This window comes from Carettochelys insculpta, chromosome 6, assembly GCF_033958435.1.
Source record: "Carettochelys insculpta isolate YL-2023 chromosome 6, ASM3395843v1, whole genome shotgun sequence".
NCBI lineage: Eukaryota > Metazoa > Chordata > Testudines > Carettochelyidae > Carettochelys > Carettochelys insculpta.
In genome coordinates this window covers 25,132,331-25,158,144 of record NC_134142.1, presented here as the reverse complement: position 1 = coordinate 25,158,144, position 25,814 = coordinate 25,132,331, and the positions used below count along the sequence as shown (strand labels likewise).

At 44.2% G+C, this 25,814-nt stretch overlaps 1 protein-coding gene across 4 annotated transcripts in view; it reads left to right on the top strand.

Moving 5' to 3' along the window:
• The first annotated feature begins 976 nt into the window (after nt 1-976).
• The window catches only part of EVL (Enah/Vasp-like), a 213,035-nt gene continuing 188,197 nt past the window's right edge, over nt 977-25,814 (top strand). For 3 of the 4 annotated variants that reach the window (XM_074996525.1, XM_074996521.1, XM_074996520.1), the window contains exon 1: nt 977-1,429. In XM_074996525.1, coding sequence (XP_074852626.1) covers nt 992-1,429 — 438 coding nt within the window. In that variant the 5' untranslated portion in view covers nt 977-991. The remainder of the gene's footprint in view (nt 1,430-25,814) is intronic. The other variant, XM_074996523.1, reaches the window with a different exon arrangement.

Below are 25,814 nucleotides of genomic sequence, written 5' to 3'. Positions count from 1 at the left end.
AGCTAAATAAAATAAGCTTTATTTTTTCTTATTATTTCTTGATAAACTGATTACCTCCCTGTAACCCCCTCAGGATGATTTTGATGAGTTTATGTAGGTCAGTATAATTGATGGGACATCTGTGAGTATCATGCCTCCTTTCTGACAGACTCCTCCCTTTCTTCATGCAAGTAAATATCTTGTGCCTCCTTGGGACTCCCTGGGTCACATGCATGTAAACAAGTAAGGGAAAAGAATTCTCATTTTCCAAATCATAGAAGAGTAGGACTGGAAGGGACCTCGAGAGGCCATCAAGTCCAGCCCCCTGCCCTCATGGCAGGACCAAGCACTTTCTAGACCATCCCTGAAAGCCATCTATCTAACCTCTTCTTAAATATCTCCAGTGATGGAGATTCTACCACCTCCCTTGGCAATTCGTTCCAGTGTTTGATCACCGGAATGAATTGCCAAGGGAGGTGGCAGAATCTCCATCACTGGAGATATTTAAGAAGAGGTTAGACAGATGGCTTTCAGGGATGGTCTAGAAAGTGCAAGTTACATGTATTTATGACACAATTGTGTGAATGTAAGCTACTTGGGAATAAAGAAATAAATAGGGCAATTGGTGATTTCTCGACGTTTCTTATTTATCAAACTGGTCTACAGGACCTTAGTAACTCATACCCACTGCTAGTTCATAGACTGCCGTCATAGCCTCTGAACACCCTCATGAAAACTGCAAACTGCAATTACCAGCACGGCCCCCACGCCCATTGAGTGCACAAGCGCCACGATCCGTGCCAAAAGCATACCGTATTATTAGCCTGCATGGTTCCTAAAAGGATGCAAATGCAGTAGGGCGGATTTGAGCAGTGGCTCTGCATCACCCTGGGAGCATGTTTCTGGTGCCTGTGCCGCGGCTGCCTGGCTGGCTGTCCCCGGGCGCCGTATTCCCCGCATTGTTTGGGAGGGGCCCACGTGCATGCCCGGGGGCGCGGCTTGGCCGTGGGAAATGCCGCGCTCCCGGGAGCTGGGCCGGCTGCAGGCTGGCGGAAGCGCTTGTCGGCAGCAGCGGGCAGCAGAGCTCCGCCGGCTTTGTGCGCCTGTTCCCCCTCGCGCAGGCGGGCGGGCGCGCGGCCGGCGAGGAAGATGGCAGGGCCCCGACAACAGCTGTCAGCTGGCCCGGCCCCTCGCCGCAGCTAGCGCCCGGCCGCAGGAAGATGCGAGTGCAGGGGCCGCGGCGCGAGAGCAGGAGCCCGGGCGCAGCAGGGAGCCCCCGCCCCGCTCCTGGCAGCGGATGCAGCAGCCTCCGCGCCTCCCCGGCTTCCAGCGCGCTCGGGGGGGCCCCGCATTAAGCAGCCGGCCGCGGCGCGCCGCCCAGCCGGGCACCGACAAACTTCCCCGCCGGCGGGCGGGCGCAGCGACTCCCCGGACCTGCCGGCAAGATGAGGTGAGTGGGGCCGGGCCGGGCCGGCGAGGGGTCGCCCGCCCCTGCGAGCGGCGGGCGCGGGGAGGTGGCTCTTTGGCGGCGGCGGCGGCGCCCGCCTCTCCCCGGCGCGCTGGGGCCGGCCACGAGGAGACCCTGGGCGCACCTGGGGCCGGGCGGCTGCTCGGGGCGCTCCCCTCCCCCAAAATCCCCGCTCGGCGGGCGCTGCCCGGGGGCGGGGGCGGGGGCGGGGGCGGCATGTTCCTGGCGCCGCTGCCATGGCTGCTCCGGCGGCGCCGCCTCCCACCTGGCTGGGGCTGCGCGGCTCCCGGCGCCCCTGGCCTGGCCGCGCCGGGCATCGAGCGTCCTACCCCGCCCCGCGCTGGTCGCGCACCGGGCCTGGAGGGGGCAGCCGGGGCCGCGCGGGCTGGTTCGGGGCCTGGGTGTGGGAGGCAGGGGGCGGGCTTGCCAGGGCTCCGGCCGGCGCGCGGGGTGGGCGGGGCGAGCTCTGGCGCCCTTGCTCTGTTCGCTGCCGCCTCTCGGGGGCTGCGTGTTCGGTGCCGCCGCGGGGGGAGGGGGGCTCGTGCACGCTCAGCTGCGCCTCGGCTCTGTTCCCGGCGCCGGGGACATCTTCGCCCTGTTTGAGCCCCGTGACTCTGAATCCGCGGGGCAGGTTGTGCCGGGGGCTGTAAAAAGCAGCAGGCGGGTGTGAAATCCGTGCCGCAGCCCAGGCCCGGGGTCTGCAACGCGGGGAGCAGCCCCTTGCTGGCGAGTCTCCTCTGCCCCGGGCTGTAGGCCAGCCTGTCCCATGGGAACCCAGGTGCAGGGGAGCACAGGTGGTGTCCCCTTGGAAGCTGCCACCCTAGAGCCTTGCTGCAGCAATGGGGCCGGCTCGCGCTGCTGGAGGAAGGCTTCTAGGGTCGGGGCTTCCCAGGGCAGTGTGGGCTATCATGGGTTGTAGAAGCAGAGCACAGGTTTCACGGAACCAGAACAGAGGTGGAAGGAAGAGGTCATCTAATGCTAGACCGTAGTTTCTTGCCTCCTCCACAACCCATGTGGGAGTTTGGTCCATTTGTGAAGGTCTCAGTATTTCCTGCCCCACTGTCTAATATCGTTGGTTCCTTCTATTTCATTTCCTTTAGTAAAGCACGCTGGCGTGCCTCAGGAATGAAAATCAGGGTCAAAGACCAAAATTATCTTTTGTTCAAGGTATTTGGTGACTTCTTGCAAGATTTGTGTATTACTAATAAGAAAGGAGGCTTCTCAGAAGCTCCTGTTTTTCCCCATCATGATGCAAATAGTCTTTCTTTAAAGCAGACTTTTTCTTTGGTGTAGAATTGTGTTTTGCCTTCTTACGTGGCAACAGTTCGTTATTTTAAAGGTATCCGTTGTTGACTCTTGTATGCAAATCACACTTGAACACATATCAGGGATATTAGTCTTAAAACATTGAAGAAAAAAATTGTTTAGTCTATTGTAAATACTGAAATGGTTAAACTGGAGATAGAATTTTGCCAGCAAGTGTGTATACAACCTTACTTTATTCTCCCCTCATCAGAACAAAAAGAAAACCCACTTAAGTATAAAATTCTCCTCCAGTAAATATAGTTTGTGTGACTGCAGGAGATCCTGACAGATACTGTAATCGTCTAATACAAACCTTAAAATGTTTTCTGTACGTGTGTTTTTATTTATCTTGCTTTTCTCTGGCGAATAGAGATCACAGTATATTTCTTCGCAATGAAATGAAATATTTCTCAGTCTGTAGTAAACAATTGTATATTTATATCAGAATATTAATTGTATATTTTTCCTGGGCATCTTCAGTTTTGCATCTTTTTCAAAAGAGATGAACTTGAACATTGTAATGTGTGAATAGTGAGCATGGCATATATCATGACTGACCTATTACAACTTTTTTTTTTGTCTGATAAATGTGTTTTGAGAGCCTTCAGAGATAAATATTATATAAGTGCAAAGTTGTTTGTTGTTGTTATTTATTCAGTATTAAACATACAGGAATATTACCTCACACTCTACAATGAATATTGCTAGTTATTTAACAGCAGATTTTGTTTATTTTTGCAAGCATGCTATTTTATCATTTTACAGAAGTACATCTGCAAACAGTCTTTTTATGTTCTGACAGTCTTTATATAGTTTCCTTCCTATTTGTTGATCTTTATTATGTCTTGTAAAACACTGTTGCTTCTGAGAAGCATCCCCAGCAGAAATACGTGGAGTAGGCCATAGCATTTTAGGTTGGTTCTGTGCAATAATGTTTTACAATTTTGCCCTCCTTTCCAAGTAGATAGCTTATGTACACTTCAGTCATGCTACTGTACACTATACAGCCAAACACTATACAGCAGCTGATAGCGCTAGCCCTCAACCTATGTCATTTGGTTTTATCCAAAAATGGATACTGAGAAGTTGCATCTCCTTTTAACAGTGAGGGTGATCTAGCCAGTGAAAAAACTGAGGGAAGTGGTAGACTTGACATTTCCTGAATTCCTCAATTCAAGACTGGATGACTGTCTGGATGACACATTAATAAAGCTCAAAATATTAGCTTCAGTACAGAGGGAACCGGGTGACATTCTATGGCCTGTATTCAACAGAAGGTCAGAAAGAGTATCTGAAGGTGTTTTCTTGTAAGAATCTAGGAATCTCTCTAGACTCCTTTTGCAGAAGTGGGGGCTGGCTTGTGCTGAGTCTGTGCATAGATGCCAACTTTAAAAAAAATATCACATGAAGTTGCCACATCTAGGTATAGAGCTCTGGGTTATTCACCAAAGTGAAGTAAGACAACGATGTATAAAACTAACCGTTCACTGTGTAATGATGCCTTCTGGCCCCAGGGTCATTCACATGTGGTGTGGTGACTCCCTTGTCATGCTAGAGAGATGGCTAGGCTAAATTTAAGTGAGCAGCCTTCATCCTTGGTGACTGAATTCTCCCTTCCTCACCATGCCCCTGGTTCTCCAACCCCTGCTGGAGCAGAAGCAAACTTTCCTGCACCATCCCAGGGCATTCCATGGTGTGGGGCAGAATCCAACCCTTCAGATACAAGAAATAACATGGCATTAATAAATATTTAAATAGTACAAAAAATCATGGGGCTCTGGGTGCCTCCCTAACTTGAAGGGGTGAAACCAAAGCACTGCCCTGGGACAAACAAAACCAAGTATGCATGCAATAACAGCACAGAGCATGCCTCATGAGTTTTTTAATTTGATGGTTTTGACTGAAGACTTTTGTGAGCAAAGTCTTTAGTTTGTTGCAAAAAACCCAGCCTTCCAGTTATGATTGCCTTCTGGTTTCTATTCATTTAGCAGTTCATGTGGTGGCATATATAGATGCCAGAACTTTTAACTTGATGTAATGAGAACTGAGTCTGCACCTGCAGCTTGGTTTTAATGTTTGCTATGTTTATTTACTGCAAATGCCTTTCTCTTTTTCTCACATAACAATCAGGTTTGTAATTTTGGAGAAAGAGAGTATGCTGCTCTTTGTATGTTATCTAATTGCCTTATTCAATCAGACCAGCAGGTCCATTTAGGCCAGTGTCTTGTCTCTGTCAGTGCCTGGTAATGCATGCTTCAGATTCAGGAGCAAAAACCCCCAAGTGGGTAATCATATAACAGCTTGCCTGCAGGGGAAGTTTCTTCTATCCCTGTCAGTTAGTAGTTGACTTAATACCACCCCCCAACTTAAAGGTTGTAGCCTTTCCACACTATGTTTTAGTTCTGTCCAGTGTAACTGTTTGTTCTTATTATAAAAGTCCCTTTGTTTTTTTGAATCCTGCTAAGGGTTTTTGCTTCAGTGATCTCTTGTGATAAATGAGTTCCACAAGGGTGGGTGGATGGTAGGCAGGGAGCAATATTTTCTTTTTTTATTAGTACAGGTTGAACCTTTCTAATCTGGAATTCTCTTGTCTGGCAAACTCTGCAGTCTGGCATGATTTTAGTTTGCTGGACCACCTCTTATCATGGATGTAGCCACATTTCCTGGGGTTCCATTAAGTTTGTTTACAGCCACCAGTCCTGGCTCTGTGTTCTGTGGAGCTTTTAGCTGTATTTTACCCCTGAATGTCTTTTAAGAGCCCAGTAGGTACTGGAAGTCTTGGTAATGTGCTAGACAAAATTGACCTCCCATGGTCCAGCAAACTGTCTCATTTAGCACTGGTCAGATCCCCAGGATGCTGGACTAGAGAGGTTCAACGTTTACTGGGTTGCAACCTGTAGTTTGAAGACCACTGATCTAACAACATATCAGGATGATGCTTGTATCCTACTGTGACTTTACTGTATTAGGACTTGGTTGAAAGTTTCTGAATACCTGGTTGTAACTCAGTTTGGTCGTAAATTGGAAATACCCTTATGCCGTAATCCCTCGAGGTACGTGAGGGTTGCATTCCACACAACCCTCGTGTACCTTGAATTTCACGTAAGTCAGGGCGGGCTTGGGTTGATGGGTTGGGGCTCTAGGAGGGGACGGGTTAAGCCTGGGATGTGTTAGACCAGCGGGGTGGTGGGAGGGTGCAGCTGAGCTGGGGTTTGCAGGGGTTTGGAGCCAGGGCTGCGGGGGTGGTGGGTAGTGGGGTTGGAGCTGGAGCCCCAGAGGTTAGGAGCCCTGGGTGCAGGCTGAAGCCAGAGCCGTGCGTGCCGGGGAGTGTGAGCTGGGGCCATGGGGGATTGGGTGGGTTGAATGGGGTGGGGGGGGGTGTCAGAGCCTCATGTGCCTGCAGTGGGGCTGCAGTGGGGCAGGATGGTTGAGTGGCGGCGGGCTGGGAGCCCAAGCCCCAGGCATGGGTTGAAGTTGGAGCTCCATGCATACGGGGTGAGCTGGGGCTGCGGGGGGGTTTGAGCTAGGCAGGGCAGGTGTTGAATGGGGTTGCACCGGGGCAGGGTGCTTGCGCAGGGGGCAGGTTGGAGCCCTGCATGTGCTGAGCCAGCCGTGCGGGTGTGGGGGTTTTCTGGGGCCACACAGGAGTTGGGGGGGGTTGGGTCACGGAGGTTGGAGCCATGTCCGGGGGTGTGGGGATGGAGGGGAGCCCCAGGTGTGCGGCTGGAGCCCCCTGCAGGGGGAGGTGAGCTGGGGCACGTGGGGGGGGTGAGCTGCAGGTTGATTGTAAGTCAATGTGTTCGTAAGTCGGAGACCGCCTCTAATGCAAACAGGAATTAGCCTCTCACAAATGTATCAAATGGCATATATTTATTTTTTAGAGTTTCATATGGTGGCTTAGATACAGAGTCACTTTCTTTTTGCCATGTTTGTTGCTTTTGCACTTTTCTCAAGAACAGTCTGTGCTTGAATAAATAAATTTAAGAGTTGTGTAACTTCTCTCAGGTATAGTATTTAAAGAACACTAACTGAAATACTGTTTTGTAGGCTGTTACACAAATAGTGACTCACAAATCACCCTCACCCTGCCTCAGTAACTTTGTACAGCGGTAAGTGTTTTCTCTTTTTCTCCTCTTGCAATGGAGCAAAAGCAAACTCTTAAACCAGAGCACTAACTTGTGGGTTTTGCATTCAGACTGAAGGCTGAGGAAAATGACATCAGAATTAGCTGTTCTTGATCACACTCATTTGTGAGTACAAGAATATCAGCATGGAGGCAATTATCACAGAGGTATCCATGTTAGTCTGTATCTTCGAGAACAAGAAGTCATCCTGTGGCACCTTATAGACTAACAGGTATTTTGGAGCATAAGCTTTCATGGGCAAAGACCCGCTTCATTAAGAGGGTCTTTGCCCACGAAAGCTTATGCTCCAAAATTTCTGTTAGTCTATAAGGTGCCACAGGACGAGTTGTTCTCGAACATGGAGGCAGTATCTGAAGTCAGCATTAAAAGCTACTCTTTTAATTAAAAGAATTGAAGACGACATGCTGACATCAAGAGCGTTCGTTGAGCAGAGATGCATGCAGGTGGCCATAACAGAGAAGAGATTAGCGTGTCAAATATAGATTAAGAGCCAAGCTGTGTCATAGGATATTTATCTAAAGCGCTCATTGAAGTTCATAGGGATTAAGCATATGCACTGGATTCAAGAGCAATGTGTACTCAGCCGCATGGGAGAGTGAAGAGGCTTTCTGGAGTCTGAACTGCTTCCTAGGATCTAACAGCAGTTGTCACCCTGCCTGTATGTTGTGATGTGAAATATTCAATGCGTAAATACTGCAGAAATACCTATGGGGATGGTACAGAGACAACGTGATAGCATAAACTGCATCACATCACCAGCAGCCAAATCAAGCCACACTTTTCGCTCTTCTCGAGATCTTGTGAGATTTGTGCTCTGGTGGAGTCTGGAGCCTTCAGTTCTCTGCAGTTATTCCTTGATGGGACAGTTAAGAAGTTTGGAGGTAGCAAAAGTCTGGCTGATGCCAGGCACTAAGATGTAGGCTTGGTCTATGCTTGACCTTACAGTCAACTGCAGATACGTTGATTCTAGTTATGGCAGTTGTGTAGCTAGAAACGACATATCTGCTGTTGACTGTAAGGGCTGTCCTCACTGAGGCGGGTTGTCAGGAGTATGTCTCCTGTCAACCTCACTTACTCCTTGTGATAGGAGGAGGACCGGGGGCGGGGGGCGGAACGCTACTGCCAACGCCAGATAGATGGATTTTGGGTTGTATTCGTCAGATGTGCAAAATTGAACTCCAGAAGATCGACCAAAATGTGTCGATCTGCCGGTAAGTATAGACAAGCCCGTAGATCCTGCAGACACCTACCCATGTGAATAAGTTTACTACCATGAGAAGTTTCATTGAAATCAGTGAGTTAAGCCCATGCTGAAGAGTTTTCAACACTGGGGCCTAATGCAGAGGTGAAAATACTGTCCTCTTCTTAATGGACCTGGGTGAAAAAGTAAAACTGAAACAAAAGTATTTTTTTTATGAATTTACTCAAGTATGTTAAAGAACATGACTCCATAGGGAATTAGCTCATCCAAGGAAAAGAACACTACATTTTTTCTGTCAAAACAAAAAAGCAGTAAAGTAGCACTTTAAAGACTAACAATAATTTATTAGGTGAGCTCTTGTGGGACAGACCCACTTCTTCAGACCATAGCCATACCAGAACAGTCTCAATATTTAAGACACAGAGAACCAAAAATAGTAATTAGGGTTGACAAATCAGAAAAAAAATGATCAAGGTGAGCAAATCGGAGAGTAGAGGGGCAGGGGGGGGAGTCAAGAATTAGATTAAGCCAAGTATGCAAAAGAGCCCCTATAATGACCCAGAAAATTTGCATCCAGGTTCAAACCGTGTGTTAATGTGGCAAATTCAAACATGTGGTTTGAACTGGGATGTGAATTTTCTGGGTCATTATAGGGGCTCTTTTGCATACTTGGCTTAATCTAATTTTTGATTTCCCCCCACCCCTCTAGTCTCTGATTTGCTCACCTTGATAATTTTTTTTTCTGATTTGTCACCCTTGCTTACTGTTTTTGGTTCTCAGTGCCTTAAATATTGAGTCTGTTCTGGTCTGGCTGTGGTCTGAAGAAGTGGTTCTGTCCCATGAAAGCTCACCTAATTTATTTTGCTAGTCTTTAAGTGCTACTTGACTGCTTTTTTGTTTTGATAGTGTATAGACTAGCACAGCTTTCTCTCTCTTACTAATCAACATTTATTCTGTGTGTACTTTCTGTGCAGCAGTTACCTGACAGCTAATATTCAGGACTCATTCTGAACTAACATTTTCATGTTGTGCATAGATGCTGGCTATAAACTGATGTCTGAAATCATTGCACAATGAGATAAAGATCTACCCCCTACGCAAATGCCCTTTCTTAATGCATCGTTAACATTGCTTTCCAAAGTCAACCTCAGTGGTATATGTGACCAATCCTGTGCTAAGGTCCTTGGAAAAGAGTAGATGACCTGGTGATACACTGGTTGGCTGTTGTTTATAATGCAGTCTTGGGTATGTGTGGTGCTTTGCAACGTACTCTGAGAGGATTACAATCTGGAATTAGAGTAAAGTCATTGCTTCTGATCTTTAGCCCATTTGTTGAGCATAAAAGGCGACGGATATGTTCCTTGTAGGGTACAATTTCTTTAATTGAATAAGAAACAAAAGGCTGTGTCATGGATTCTAATTAGTTCCTTCTTAAAACTGTAGTAGATTTAAGGAAAGTGCTTATCATGGTACAGTGGAGACCTGACAAGTGAGTAAGGAGGTACTTTTTCATGACCAGGCTGTCTAGCCTAGTGGTCACAGTCAGGCCGTGTCCAGTAGGAGGTCAGATGCCAAGACAGAGCAAAGAGCCAACCAGAGGCAGGAGGCAGGCAGGTTCAACTTACCAGAAGATCAGCTGCAGGCAGTAGGAGCAGTATCTCTCGGAAAGTAGTCCAAAGCAGAGAGAATCCAGTTGCATTGTTAGCTCCTGTTCCTGTGCTGGGTTTAGAACAGCATTTCTCAAATGTGGCCACATGTGGTCACCAGGGGCTCTTAATAGAAAGATGTTAGGGACAATTCAAAAGTGTCTGTTGGTCTGGAGTTGACTGCCTAGCGACTACCCTATCTTAAAGTTTATGTTCTTGTATATTAAATTCAGTTGTGCCGTTATGGGACATAAACAAAGTACAGCCAGTGTTCTTTGACTCTGCTATATTTCACTTCACACTGCCTCTCTCAAAGTACTAGAAGGGCAAAAGCCGAAGGGATTGGATTTCTCCCAATTTATGGACTTGCTGCCTAACTACAGAAAGTTAGTAGTTTTCTGAATCATGTTATTGTACAGAAGGGTACAAAGGACCGTTTTCTGACCTTATAACCTATCAAACCCCATTGACTTCAGCTTGTAAGTAAGGCAAAACTTGACCCATTGTCCCTGAATTCAGTGGAGTGACACACCAGTAATTTCTGAGAATGCAGTGGAGTAGACCTCCCTATTCTTGTTGGAAGATTAAACTTTGCTTTTGATTTAATCACAAGTTCAGAGCCAAACATCACAAGGTTTTGTGTTTTTTTTTTTCTGTCCTGAGTTGATAAACAAATACTACTGGCAGAGTTGCATAACCAAATATAACTACAAGGTTTTGCTGGAGACAAAGTTGAACAACCCACTTTTGAAATTATAGTGCAAAAGCTTGCAAGAGTTACAGAAATAGCCCAGGAGAGTTTCAGAACTAGACATTGAACTGGAGAAGATGAAAACAAGTTCACAAAGGATGTGTACTGTGATATGCCTGAAACTATGAAGCACTTATGTTGAAATGTCTGCAGTATGAAGATTCTTCTTCAGTTTAGCATGATGCAATTGGTCAGTACTTCAAAGTCTGAAATCTGTGTTGATTATTGGTTGCGTTACTTAGAATTTTTTAACTCTTCCTCTACTCTGAAAGGCAGGAACATGGATAAAATTGTTCCTAGTGTGTAGGGCTTGAGGTCTACATTTTCTAAAGGAACTAGTGATTTTGAGGTAATATCAATTTTTTGATGCTCACTTCAGACACTAGCAGGTGTGAGCAGATAGTCTTTTATAACAATTGGTGGAAAGCCACAGATCTTGGCTCCACTCCTAGGCAATGTATTCTGCTGACATTTGGCCAAGTGATGGAAACCTTTTTGCTATTTGTTTATGGGCACTAGTGAGAAGAGCTAGTTAGTCATTGTTGAAGCTATGTACAGTAAATTCTTTCATATCTGCATTCTGTCATCCAGAGCTCCTGAAATAACCGGCATTTTAACCAGAAGTAAATTTTAGTTACATTTTCTGTAATTACAGCATCATTACCATCATCAAGAACAACTATGGGCTCAAAACCCATTGGTGTCCAATGCGCTCTCACTATTTCCTTCCATCCTTCCCCATCCAGTGCAGTGGCTTAGTTTCTGTAGACTAGTTCCACACCAGTCTACTATATCAAAAGTACTGTATAGTGAAAATAAATACAGCAAATACAGTATAAGTTTACAGTGTACAATACCACTGTTGGTAAATAAAGTACTCAGCATATATTTTTGCTTGTTAATATCTAATCTTGGTTTTTCTTTAGCATTATGCATTGCTAGGTATTGCTCTATTATCCAGAATATTTGACTATCTGGCAACCCTCAAGTCCCAGGGCGGATGTGAAAAAGTTTACTGTATAAATGTCTCTTGGGTGCTTTGTGGAAACACTTGATCGGTAAGGTCAAACCCCATCATTGGGTTGAATGAATATTTCATTCAGAGATTGGGTTGTTTAACCAATGTGTTGGGCTTCGATATGTACACCATTGGTTTTCAAGCAGTGTGCAATAGCACACTAGTGTGCTGTGATAACTGCCCAAGTGTGCAGTTAAATTTTGTCAGTTTCCTCCCCCCCCAGCGATTGTGAGCAGGGAAATTGACCACCCCCTGCTGCCTGAGCCCCACCTGGTATGGGGTTGATCAATATCCCCCCTCTGTGGTGCTCCTTTGCAGAGCCATTGCAAGGGGAAACGTCTGCTCCGCAAAAGCCCATTCGTACCATGAGGGAGCCGAAATGCTGTTTTCAGGCTGAATGGACTGCCGGGGAGCCCACTCCCCCTCCCTGCTGTGGCAAGGTGGGGACAGAAGGAGGGCAGGAGCCTGTTTAGAGCTGGGATGCAGTTGAAATGCCATGTCCTGGCTCAAGTGGGCCGGCAGGAACGGGAGTCTGGTCTCGGGACCCATCTCCCCACCTGGGAGTAATTGAACATTTTAGCAGTTACTTTATTACTCAACATGCCATTTGGTCCTTGTTTAGCTTGTTTTATGCACTAGGTTGCAAACCTCTCTAAGATGGTAACCATAGTAAATGGGATGTTTATGAGCAATCAAGTCAGCTGAAAAAAGGGGGTGTGGCATGGAATTGCTTGGCTCCTTGAAGCATGCAGTGTTATTGAAAAGGTTGGAAACTACTGGTGTAGACATGTACCTCCTCAAGACTTTCATGGTCAGGTGCTAAAACAGTGCCATGTTTTTGTTTTTGTTTTTTTTTTAATTTAATGTACTCTCCTTATCTTCTTGGGCATCTTGTTCTTGATACTATTCTGTTCTTTAAATCTCTATATGTTGTTGGGCAAAGTCTGTGGCCACGGTTCCAGTGAAGGCCTGATATTTCAGTGAGCGTAACTCCCATTCACAGCCATTTTTGTTCCTTATTATTCCTTTTTTTTTTTTTTTTTTTGATGTATAAAAATCCTGACTAGTTACCATTTTTTTTATTTTTACAATGCCAGTGTTTCATATATAGGTTCATAGTCTGCTATTTTTTAAAATAGCCATCCCAAATGCTTCATCCTTTTCTAGGATATTCCTGTGTTACATGTCATTGTATTTTCCCATTAGAGTCAGCTAGGATATTGCAAATGTTGAAGGATTGAGAAATGGCAATTGCAGATCTTCATGTCTTTTTTTTTTTATTTATTTTTTTCCCCAATAGACTTAAAGGGAGCTCTAACAAAGCTGAAAACTAAAAGGAAAAAATGCATGTGCAGGGAATTGATTGATCCCATAATCTGAACTCAACAGTGCACGCCAATCCTGAGTAAAGTGTCCAAACCCTACCCTGGAGGATGATTTATTTTTGTTGATGACTCAAACCATTATTGACAAACTTGGCTATTCTTAGGGGTTTCTCTAGGATTTCCATTTTCATGGTTTCCTGTAGCCCAATAGCATCAAATATCTGTCCTGCATGCAGCTCACCTGGGCTACACAGTTGACAGAATCTAAATTTTCATTTGGAGAAAAAAGGCAGTTTCTAACTCTCATGATTGGAAAGATAACCTTCAAAATTTAAAGGCTGTACAGCTCAGGGTAGTAATGTCTCTGAGTGTCTTGAGAGCCTGAAACAATGGCAGTGTATTGCAGCTAATTGCTATCCCAAACCCATAAGCAACAACATCTAAGACAACAGAGACTCTGGTTATTCCAGACAACTGCAAACGTGTCATCTACAGAAATAATTATTATTGAAATTGGAGAAGATTCAGAAATTCCAAGAATGATTCAGGGTCTGGAAAACATGCCTTTATAAAATGAGAGCTCAATCTGTTTATTTTAACAAATAATTATGTTTAGAGGAATAAACTCTGCCGACTTAAGCATTTATATCAATACATGCTAGAGATGCACCCTAAAAAGTTGTGCCACTTGACATATATCTGTTTCTAACATATGTAATTAGAACTCATAAAGCAAGCCAAAAAGAAAGTTTAGAGGTGACTTCATGGTCCATAAGTACCTGTACAGGAAGATGATGTGTGATATACTGAAGGGTTTTTCTGTCTAACAGAAAAAAAGTATAACTAGATCAAGTATCTGGAAGTTGAATTCAAACTGTAAAAAAAAAAAAAAAAAAAAAAAAAAAATTGCAGTATTGAACCATGAGGGTAGTTAACCTTTGAAACACTTCATTAAGGAGACGTGGTGGATTTCTCATCACTTGCAATCTTTTAAAATGAGACTCCATAGCTTTCTAAAAGATATGAGCTAGTTCAGACACAAGTTGTGGGTTCGATGCAGGAATTGTTGGGTGAAACCCTGTATTCTCTGCAATAGTGAGCCCAGGTAGGTGAACTTTGATTCCTTCTAGCCTTTAAAATCAATGCATAAATTAATAATTGTTGTTAACATAGTTTCATGTACTTAACCGAATTAATGTAATTAATTTACTCTGAATGTGAGTTCTGTGCATTACTTATGGCCTGATGCTGTATTGTATTGCTTTCCTTTGATGTATATTCACTAGCCATGAAATTTCATTGCATATATCTTCTGAATAGCCACCATCCCTGTTTTGGTCTACTGCACACAGTTCTACATGTTCAATTACCTAGTTTATATGTTGCTTTTCTTCTCTTTTTCCACTTCCTTTCATTCTCTGTGATGTTCTGGTGACCTGACCTTATGCATGGACGAGCGCAACAGAAATGTAAAGATCTGAAATCTCAAAATAGCAAAGAGATTTTTTTTTTCCACCAAGAGGTTACTTACATGGATAATTTGAAAGTTTAAAAATAAAAGTTTCTAAACCGAAGCATCAAGAAAATGCAGAACCATTTATTTTCCCCTTTAGGATTTTATCCTTAAGGAAAATTGCTGTTTAAAAACATATTTATACATTTTATAGGAAGAACGTGCAAATATGAACAATGTTGACGATTTGTTTCACAGTACTTAAAAACATTTAATAGAAAAATGTTAAATGTTAGAATATGGATTATTAATTTTAATCAAAAGTATCCTTTTGAAAGAGTCCCATCTGTACAATTGTGATAATATAAATTGTACATGTAACTTGGTTAAGTCCTTTACAAATATGAAGAAAAATATAGAAATATTAGACCTGTAAATATTTATTCACCTGTATAATTTTAAATTAGAAGTTCAGTTGGCATTACTCCCCTGCGTAAAATTGTATAGGTGATGAAATTTTTGCAGGATCATAGAAAAGGAGCTTGCTTGTGATCTCACGGCGGTGTAATTCAGGAGTAAATTAAAGAAATCAGTGTAGCTCCACCTCCTCAAATGGATGAGACAGTTGTTAAAATGAAACTACTGTTGTAAGCTTTTAAGTGTGGTTGTGATGGGTTCTGTATCTGTGGGACAGAGTCAGCATTAGTTCTGTTCTCCAGAAAGCAGCTCTGCATGCATGAGACTTCTCATCAAAATCTTAAAGGTAATTTATAAATACTATTTAAACTTATCAAAATAACACAACAGCCAGGATGGTGGTGTTAGAAATAGAGGAGCCAATGTCACGTATGTACAGAACGTGCCTGAAACTTAGCCCCAAATTTAATAAGAATCACAACTCAGATACTAAAGTGATGAGACTTGTAAGCAGGGTGAAGATTTTGAAAGGGATTTAGGGCCATTGTGTTCCTCACTCCCATTGAAAATCTCTCCCAAGATTTTCCTGTCACACCTTGTCCTTCACCAGTCATGAAACATGTGTGCACTCCCCACCCTGCAATTACTACACAGTTGGCTCAGCAGAGTTTGGGCTGAAGTGGGGCATGCTGGGTAATGGGGAGGAGCTAGGGCTAGAGGTGAAGTTGGTCTGGGAGTGGAAAAGGAATGAGGGCAGAGCTGGGCTAGGGTGGAGCAGGGTGCCCAAGAGCTGTGGCTGATGCCAGAGTTGCATTGGGAGTGGACCTCCTTCCTGTGGAGGCTGGCCCAAGTCCCACTGTGTGCCCTGGAGCAGTGTTTCTTAAACTCTGTTCTGTGGACCACTGCTGTTCCCTGAACAACTTGCATGTGTGCCATGCGCATTTGGAAAAATACACCCATGGTATTTATTTTCTGTTGTTAAAACTAGATAGTGTTACTACTTCATTGCTATAATATCTGATTAAATTACTTTGTTCTGTTTTTGCTGTATATGTTGCTGTTTGGTTTTGTTCTGAAAATTTTCTCAAAAAATTGTCAGAAGTGTTCTGCATAAAAAATATTGTTTGGTGTTGCAAGGTCTCAAAAAGTTTAAGAAACCCTGCTCTGGAGAAGAAATGGTTGTATTTGGTTGTAATTTTGCCTACCTATACAGTACCTATACATTTGGGACAGGAAGAAACACCAGAATACTGCATGAAAGGCTGGTCTTGCTAGCTAGGAAATTCCAGAAATCTTATGGGACTTCCAAGCCCAATTTGATTTGAAACCAGCCTTTGACCTCTACCCATCTCACCCCTATTATATCATCAGCAAACTAGACGATTATAAACAATATGAGTCTTTGCTAGGTGCCAATGTTTAGTAAGACTTTGAAAAGATGTTCTGTTTAAACTAATCACCTTATATGGGGAGTTGCTCCAAACTTGGCAGTCATCAGAGAATACCTTGGCTCTTGAAGAATTTCCTTTCCATGGTCTTGAGTGAAGAATCTCCAGTGTTTGGATAGTGATGGCTAACGAGATGGGACTGTTTTTATAGGGGTATTTCTGATTAATCTTCTTGTATGAATGAGAGAATGGAATGCAGTAAGTACATCAAAAATAGAAACAAAATTTGTTTGATCAGACATTATATGTATAAACTGTGTTTAACTTGAAAAAGTGGCTGGTTTCAAGGCAGCTTTTTTGTTTTTTAAGCGCTTTGAGTTCTGTAGTTATGTTTATTCATTGTTCTGCTGCTGAGGTTTGTAGCTGGTAATGGGATTTTGTATATGTCACTATAAAAACACATATGGTCAGATCTCTGTCCTCATTCCAATTCACCTCATTGCATATTGGGTCTTTGGGAAAAGTTAACAGTGGAGAAGCGGAAGGTGAAAAATGAGAGGCAACTGTAACAAGGTATATCTTCAGTGCCCAGTTAGTCCACTATCATGCACAGCTGATCCTCTAATTTGGAGATTCCATAGGACAGGAAGGATGGAATACACTAGGGCTCTCCTTCACTACATCTAGAACAAGTATCAGAGGGGTAGCCGTGTTAGTTTGTATCTGCAGAAACAATGAGAAGTCCTGTGTCACCTTCTAGGCTAACAGATTTTTTAGAGCAGTAGGCTTTTGTGGGCAAAGACCCTCTTTGTCAGATGCATGCATGTAGGTCTAGAACAGTGGTCCACAAACTGTGGAGCATCCACTACTGGGGGTTGCAGAAAAATGTTCAGGGGGGCAGTGGGGTGGGGCCAAACCCCACCATGGGCAGAGATTGGGTGCTACCCTCCCCTGCTCTGCTCCTAGCTCTGATCTGGCTCTCAGTCTGCCCTGAGCCAAGGCCCTGGCTTTAGAGTTTCACTGCTCCCACACACTCCTGGGGTGGGGTAGAGGGACAGATAGATTATGTTACAGGTATGGGGGAGGCATGACATAAAATGTTTGGTGACCACAGGCCTAGAACCAGCTCACTTTGCAGTGAGCATGCAAACTAAATCATTCAATTGCTGACAGGCCACACAATTCTCCCCCATCCCCCTTCCCTCCTGAAATGGCAGGCATGTTATCCTGAAAATGACTGGGGGAGAATGCTAAAGGATCTCAGCCCAAAGAATTACGGAGTGTGACCCCCAGACGCACATGGGTGCAGGCAGAAACCGTGAGGACTCAGTACCTTTGTACAGCCATGCTGTGAGAACACTTGCATCTGGTCTGGGCTAACCTAGGAGCCGATCACTCAGTTCAACTGGGCAGTGAAGATATTTCCTTGGAGACGAGTAGCAGACTGGAGCAGGAAATAGAGAGGAGTGTAGTGTGAGAGAGAGGAGGACTGTGGTATTAGCAGCAGCATTTTGGAGTGACTTCAAGTAGAAATAGTTGAATGAGAGCAAGGCCCGTCTAGGTTAGTGCATAGCTCCCTGGCCACTGCCTTTCCCACCCTTACCATGCCCTCCTGCTGTATGCAGCCCAGGCCAAAGGGGCCTGAGCTGTCCCATGCAGGGCGGAATTCTCTGGTGGCTTATTGCATCCTCTGTGCTATTCCAAGGTGGATGGAATATAGCCCGTTGTACTGTGCCAGGGGTCTGCAACCAAAATAGCAAGAAGTGCCATTTTTTCCAATTCAGTTACAAAATCATGGCTTCGAGAGCCAGAATGCTCGTGAATGAGACAGTCCTTACTAAACAACATTAAAGCGTACTTTCTGTAACCCCTGCTATAAGAACAGCGTGCACACAATGATGTGTACCAGTTAGAAAGTTCGTTACTTTCACCCCTGGATTGGAGAGCAAATGAGGACAAGGAAAATGCTGTACCTGGAGATAGGCTTTTAAGCAGGGAGGAGCAATGTTCCCATCAGCCTACATGCCACCCTCCTGTCCCATTCCCAGGCTCCACCCGCCCATGGCCCACAACCCCCTTCCCCATCTCCAGGCTTTACCCCCTTCCCCAGGATTACCCCTCTGAGCCCCAAACCTACCACCCTATCCCCAGGATTAACTTGCCTCAGCTGCTCCTTCGCGGCTGCCGCCTCCTTCTCAGTGGAGCTGGATGGCTCCATCAGAGGCAGACTCGGCCACCCCTCCCTTCAGCTGTCCTGCAGACTTAGAACTTCCCCCATCTGCCGCACAGGCGGCTCCCTCCCTTGCTGCCACCAAAATAACGAAACTAAATATGATTGGTATAACTGTTGGCAGGGAGGCAGGAGGGATCCGCCTATTAAACCAATTACAAATAACTCCATTATTTCAGTGGTGGCAAGGCAGGGAGCTGGAAGAGGAGCCTGTGGCGACAGTGGCTAGAGCTGCAGCTTATTCCTTAAAGAGCCATGTGCAGCTCCAGAGCCACAGATTACTAGCCCCTGTACTTTGCCAACCTGACGACCCACTTTTGCAATGGACTGCCAGGCAGATTGCCTAGGATGGGGTGAGCAAATTTTGTACTTTGGGCCCCTCATTCCTGCAATTAACAGCCCCCTCAGTCTTTCTAATATATTCCAAAATGATGGAAATTTCGGTCATATTAATATGAAAAGCAACCCTTTTTGGCAAGTGTAAGAAAATAAGTCTGTAGAATGTAAAGACTTGGTTAATCGTTAGATAAATGTGAATACGCGTATGTAAAACAGTAACATATTTCAACATTTTTAATGAGGTGGATGAGCCTGACACCCAGCAACCGGTTGTGCAGCATCCTCCACCCCGCTTACAAAATTTCATGCCCCCCTAAGGTGACCAACCCTCTAGTTTGCACACCCCTGTCTCAGGAAGTCTAATGTAAATCATAGGGGGGACATAGTCAACTTGCTGAGGAAAGTATTAGCTGTGTGGAGCTTAGGTCCTGGTACTGTGGAAATTGGTACCACAGCTTCTTACTCAGCTGTGAAAGTGAAAATAGGTGGACAGTTCCACTAGTAAAACTTAACTAGATGTGCTTTGGGTAGCATGAGTAGTAGTAGCCTGGGGTTGAGAAACGAAGTCAAGTGGCACTTGTGCTTACCTGCCCCGGCTGCTTTTTGTCCCACCCTGTGCGTCATTGACCGCGCATTTCTGTGGCTACTAAAGTACTTTGTTTGTCGTTTGGTCTGATAATTGACCCCGGGTAGTCAATAAATTGACCCAGGTAGTCAATAAAATAAATGAATAACAGGGAAAAGACCATGTGCCAGAGAAACCCAGGGAAAATCATTTCATGCTGGAATGTTAGAATAACCTTTTGAGAGTAGTGTGATTGTCAAGGTCAGAGTGGCTTTGTCTGGTCAGATGGATGACCTCTTAGTAAAATATGTTTAAGACTCCTTTGCCTTTATCATAAGAGTAGTAAAAATGTATCCATGGTAAGTAACAGCCTAATTTTATTTGTGTGTGTGCAGGAGGGCTGACAAAATTGCTGGGCCCCTGGACCAGGTGTGGAGGACCCTCAGCACTGTGTTGTACCATGTCCCACCCTCAGAGTGTCCCAGAATGCACCATGTGGTGCTCTGCCAGTGTTTTAGAGGGCCTGGGGCTCTAGCTGCCATTGCTGGTGCAGTAGTGGCAACAGCAGCCAGGAGTGCCAGGCTCTTTTGAATTTCTGGGCCATGGGCAGTTGTCAACCTTTCCATGCCCTCGTTGATGGGCCTCTGTGTGTGTGTGTGTGTGTGTGTGTGTGTGTTTCAAGGTGTTGGGAGAGAATGCTTGACCGTGGGGCATGTGGGAACAAAATTTTCTGTGCTGATGATTGTACTACAGTTTTAATCATCTCGTGACCTCTCCCTTCCTCGATGGTCTTTTGTGACCTCCTGAGGGTCACGACCACTAGTGTCAATTATCAGGCAAAAACTATTGTTGTTTTTGTTCTGATTGTACAGACGCTTGGAAATGAGGCTAGATACTTTGAAGTACTGGGACATCATGTTGAAGGGCAAAAACCCCAACAGTGTAGTGATTCCAAAACATTTGAAAAGGAGTATCTGACTCATATTGGAAAGTTATGTAACACTGGTGCTTTATGAGCGATGATTGTGATATATGTAAAATGGGTGAAATTAATCCCTTACACAGAGCCTGTCTAAAGCATACGCCCCTTACCTGCTCCACTTAGAGCCTCAATATAGGGCTTATCAGGGACTTAACTGGTTCACTGGTCTTGTGGGAGAGAAACTTTAATCAGTCAAATGGCCCTTTCATTTACACCTGTGCCATCTCATTGACAGCAATTAAACTGTAGTGGTGTAAATTAAAGAAGAAATTACTTTGTTGGTGAAGAGTTAACTTGAAAAGTCTGTGGTGCATCCTACCATGGCCTTAGGGAGCTGGGTACTAATTGTTAAGAAGGTTATTTTCTTCCTGTGTTTATTCAGGTAGATGTCCAGAAATATATGGTAATATTTTCACAAGGTAAGACTAACCGGTGTCCTGACAGCACTCTTGATAAAGACACTGAGATTTAATAGGCATTAATATGTTCAGCTGTGTGTGGGAAGTTGCTTAGTTCATGTTGGCTGCCGCCTTAGACTGCAAACATTCCATCATGTAACTAAATGATTTAGAAGATCGTCCAGGCCATGTGGTCACTTAAAAACTACTGCAGAGATCCAGAGTATTTTGGTGGCATGTGTTCAAACGTATATTTGTTTACTCACCTTTACACGGCTCTTTTTCAATATATGAAAGCCAAAGGTCCACTTAAATGGCATGGCTACTGGGAGTATCTACTGAGATTTTGTTTTAATTTGTGCTGAAATATTCATTTGGTGGTGATTATATAGCAGTACTGACCCTCACCCCCCATAAATAAATAAATAAATAAAGCTGGCTTACCTAATTATGGCTAGTTTGAGGGATGTTTCCATGGTAAATTTACCTCCTGTGATTCATTTTATTTACTGTCATAGTGCTGTTTTTCTCTGCTGTTCAGTTTTCAAGTGGATTATTGGGATACTAATCAGAAATCGAATAGTAACAGAGAGATAGCCGTGTTTGTTGGTATTCTGTCAAAACAAAAATACAGTCATGTAGCACTTTAAAGACTAACCAAATAATTTATTAGGTGGTGAGCTTTCATGGGATACTTCTGAAGAAGTGGGTCTGTCCCACAAAAGTTCATTGCCTAATAAATTACTTTGTTAGTCTTTAAAGTGCTATGTGACTGCTTTTTTGTTTTAATCAGAAGCTATGTAACTACTATAAGGTGGTGTGGGTGTTTCCTTGTGTGTTTTGATGTGGCATAATACTTAATTGCTAGGGCAACTTTTATGCTGTATGAGTTAAACTTTGCTGTATTAAAAAAGCTGTGGGTTAGCATATTTTTAATAAATAATACATGACCACTTTTGATATCAAATTCATGCCATCCTGTACCTTTCCTGGTATGGATTTTATAGTACATTAAATCATTTTCTGTATGCAGGCCAAAATACACGTCAGGCATGTATTTTGAAGGTTTGGCTCATATGTGTATTTTCAAACATGTCTGAAAACCATGAATCTTGTAAATTTTTGGTTAGGCAGTAATGTGAACGCATTGCTTTTGTTAGTACTTTGGCAGTCAGAGCAAATGCTTCCCCTCTGTTACTGTTCAGCTATGTTTTGTCTATTTAAGCACTTGGTTCTTTGGGGGCAGGATCCATGTCTTGCTATTTATTTATATAGCAACTAGAACGGGGGCTGCACAACCCCAAAATATGTGATAAAGAATGTAATGGCTTTGTAGTTAACTTTCAGTTTTAGTTGTTTTAATTAGAATTGAATCAATTCTGTGTTATTGCAGAATCTGGTTCCACTTAACTCCAGTGTCAAAACAAAACAAAAAGCAGTCAAGTAGCACTTTAAAGACTAGCAAAATAGTTTATTAGGTGAGCTTTCGTGGGACAGACCCACTTCTTCAGACCAGAACAGACTCGGGTCTGTCTCACGAAAGCTCACCTAATAAACTATTTTGCTAGTCTTTAAAGTGCTACTTGACTGCTTTTTGTTTTGCTAGTATATAGACTAGCACGGCTTCTTCTCTGTTACTATGTAACTCCAGTGGTGAGAGAGATTTTGGGAACCGTGTTCTCTCTACCTGGTCCTCCCACTCCCCCTGAAGTATTAAAGCAAGGCAAATGGCATTGTTGCAAGCGCTGCCATTTCAGTGCTGGGATGTGCTGTTGCTATGTTCTCATCAGCATCTTGGATCCTGTACTGAGGATCTATTAAAGAAAATAGGTGTGGTGTTCAGGCAGCAGGACTGGCCTCAGAAGAGGATAAGCTTGGGACAGCTCTTGGGGCATCTACTCTCAGGGTCATCCCCGGGTTGCCAGGAATGAAGTAGTTGATGTTCAGACAAAGTCAGAGTGCGGTGCAGGCAGGTTTTTGTTGTGTAAATGTCCCTGCTCTGCCTTGTTTTTAAAGCATCATCAGAAGTGCCTGTATGGAACAGGTGATCTGGCAGAGTGGGAAACATGCTCATGAATGTTACTGCAACACTAGCTTTTTCCACAGTCCGACCGTATGTACATTTAACAGTATTAAAGTGTGTGTGTTTGGCGGGGGGGAATTGGTTGCCTGAAATGCTCATGCAACCCCTTTGGGTTTGTGCGGTTGGATCTTGTATGTTTCTAACCTTTTGTCATCTGAGCACTTTTCTCCCGCTTCCAAATTAAGCTGCTTTTGCCGGAATAACCTCCATGCTCCTCAAAATTAAGACGATAGAATGAAGGAGGGGAGGACTTTCTCAGTTGAATTTTATTGAAATGATCAAGAATAATTTTCTTCAGTGCTTTTTTGGTGCTCCCTGCACTCCTTTCTTCCCCGGGTTCCCATGGCTATAGCAACCAGCGGAGCTGCGTGTCCCAGCCTGCTTGCAGCCTGTGGGCTGTCAGTGTTCCCCAGCTGTGGCTGGGTCCCTGCAGCTGGAGCTGCTGGTGGGCTCCACGCCCCGGCCGTAGGACTGGCAGGGTCCCCCTGCTCTTGTGCTCGGAGGTACCGTATGGCGTACCATGCCGTACTATCACCGAAAAAGCCCTGGTTTTCTTGTTTCATCACCTCATGTCACTATCTTATGACAAAACATGTTATAAATACCATGGCTGAAAATGGAATATGTGATTCATTTCTTTTCTCTTTCAGTAGCTGTAGGCTAGATGATTGCTAGTGATGTTGCAACTAGTATCCTGCTATTGAGTCAATACTGTCAGCACAGATGCCATAAATGTCAAACTCTAGAGGGCTATTGAAATTGTTTCAGGGATTTTCCTAATACTAGAATAATGTAAGGCAAAGTTGGCCAACCTGTGGCTCTTGGGCCTCATGCAGCTCTTTGCTCAATGAAATGCAGCTGCTGCTCGGACCTGCATGTCCGGACTTCTCCCCGCTGCTCTGCACACATGCCGCGGCAACTGGAAGGAGAAGTGCATGGCTAGCAGCAGTGTCAGGCTCTTGTGAGAGCCAGGCATTGGGTTAGAGCAGGGGTTGGTGCTGTGGGGGGCCTGGCTCTGGGGTAGGGGGATTGGGTTAGAGCAGCGGGAGCTGGGGATGCTTGGCTCTGGTGGGGGGGCACTGAGCCACATATTAGATAAAAATAAATGTATACGTGGCTCTTTGCACTCTGTCCACAGCTGTTCTAGCTCTTAGCCTCTAACTAGTTGGCCACCCCAGTCTAAGGTAACCCTTCCCTCCCCCACTCCACTAAAACACTTTCAGATCTCATTTTGCTCAACCCAGCAAAGACTGTTGGGCTCAAAGAAAGCCTCAAGGAAGAAGAGTCCTTGCCTTTTTAAGAGTCCTTTTTAAGCAGTGTCCTTGGCTGAAATACAGGTGCAGATAAAGTAGTGCTGATAAAATGTATTGGTACTGCTCAATATGCTGCCTTATCATTGTTTTTCTTGTCCATTTCCACTCTGTTAACTTCCTCTCCAACTGAAAATAAAGCTGGATCATTCCATCAAGTGCCTTTTTTAAAAGTGATAAAATTCACATCACCAAGATTACAACTGTCATATGACAGTTGTAAGCATGGTGTACTTCTTTCCCCATTCTGAGATAAACAAGCACTTTGTTCAAATTTTCATGCCTGGTATGCACTAGGGATCAAAGTTGATCCCAGATACGCAGTTCTAGCCATGCCATTTACATAGCTAGAATCGATGTACCAGGATTGACTTTCTTCCCTGGTTAGGTGGGGCTCTTCGGGCTTACACCAACGTCCCTTACTCTGGGCGTCAGCATGGAGTACCAGTGTCAACAAGCAAGCCTGGAGAGATGGATTTTGCAGAATGTTCACATGTGGCGAAATCAATCCCTGGAGTATCAGTCGTGCTGCACTGACCTCCCTACCCATAAACTTATAAGATGAGATAGTACCAGTAAGTACTTGGATGGGTAAGGCAGAACTGGAAACTTTGAGTCAACAAAATGAGTGCCACGCAGGCAGAGGGAGTACACATTCTTCCACTAAGTGAAATTGAGCTCTGTGTAGAGGGTTAACATAAGGCCTATGTGCAGCTTAAGTCCTATTTAAGTAAGGGGGTGTATGAATTTTACCCCACAGCCCCTGGCAAAGTGTCCTATCCTGCTGGAATGTCATACTTCAAAGCCCTTTCAATCATTTTCTCCTCTGCCATGATTTCCAACAGGGACAGCAGTTTTTGTCACATGAAGATCAGTCTAGTGGGAACTAGACTGATACCACCAACTGGTTTTGTATAAGCCACTGAACTGCTGTCAAGCAGTAATAACTTACAGTAACTAGCATGTCTCTAATATGGGTCACATTGGCAGGTGGAGAGTGAAAGGCTGTGTTTACCATTCCTTAATTGTCAAGTCACTGACATACACTTCTGTTCCATAACACAATAGCAATTTTTGGTGCAATGTAGGTCTTTTCCACCAAGTGGCTGAGCTGGGTGTTCAAGCTGAGAACAAATGATCTTGTCACTGACTGATTTTTTCATCTTTTGGTGATTCTGATGTGCGAGACTGTAATCTAATCTACTCAGGATGAGAGAAGTTGTAGCACTTGATTCTTTATCACATCTACATGATTTTGCAGGGACTTCCAATTGAATTAGGAGGCCTCTGGCACGATTATTCCATTCAGGTTTAAATGACAATGATGGTAGTAGATAATAATGAGGCTTTGGCATTTCTTTGCCCCATATGTCTTCATTAGACACTTAAGTCATGCAAATTCTGTCAGGAAATCATGCTGATCTTCATTCATATGGACATTGTGACGTTATATTCCACATTGTCCAATCTAGTGGGAATCTTAATAGGTCATTAATATAAAAAAAATTACTCCAGTAATTCTCTTGTAAGCTGAGAACCATGCTAAAGTGGGTAGGTAGCACTACCAGCAGCTGGGAAAAACCTACATGCCTATGTGCAGTTGATTGTTCCATTTAAGGGTACCTAGACTGCTTCATAGAGAGAGAATTAGTGTCCTCTACAGGGTAAGACGAGTTTTAGCTCAAACTGTAGCAGCAGTTGCATTGAGCTCCAGAAGTCCCAGGTTCAAGTGTGCATGTGGGCAGTCACAAAAAAACTGGAAAAAAGGTTTTTAAAGTTTCTCAATAAGAACTTTCAACAACTGCCCTTTG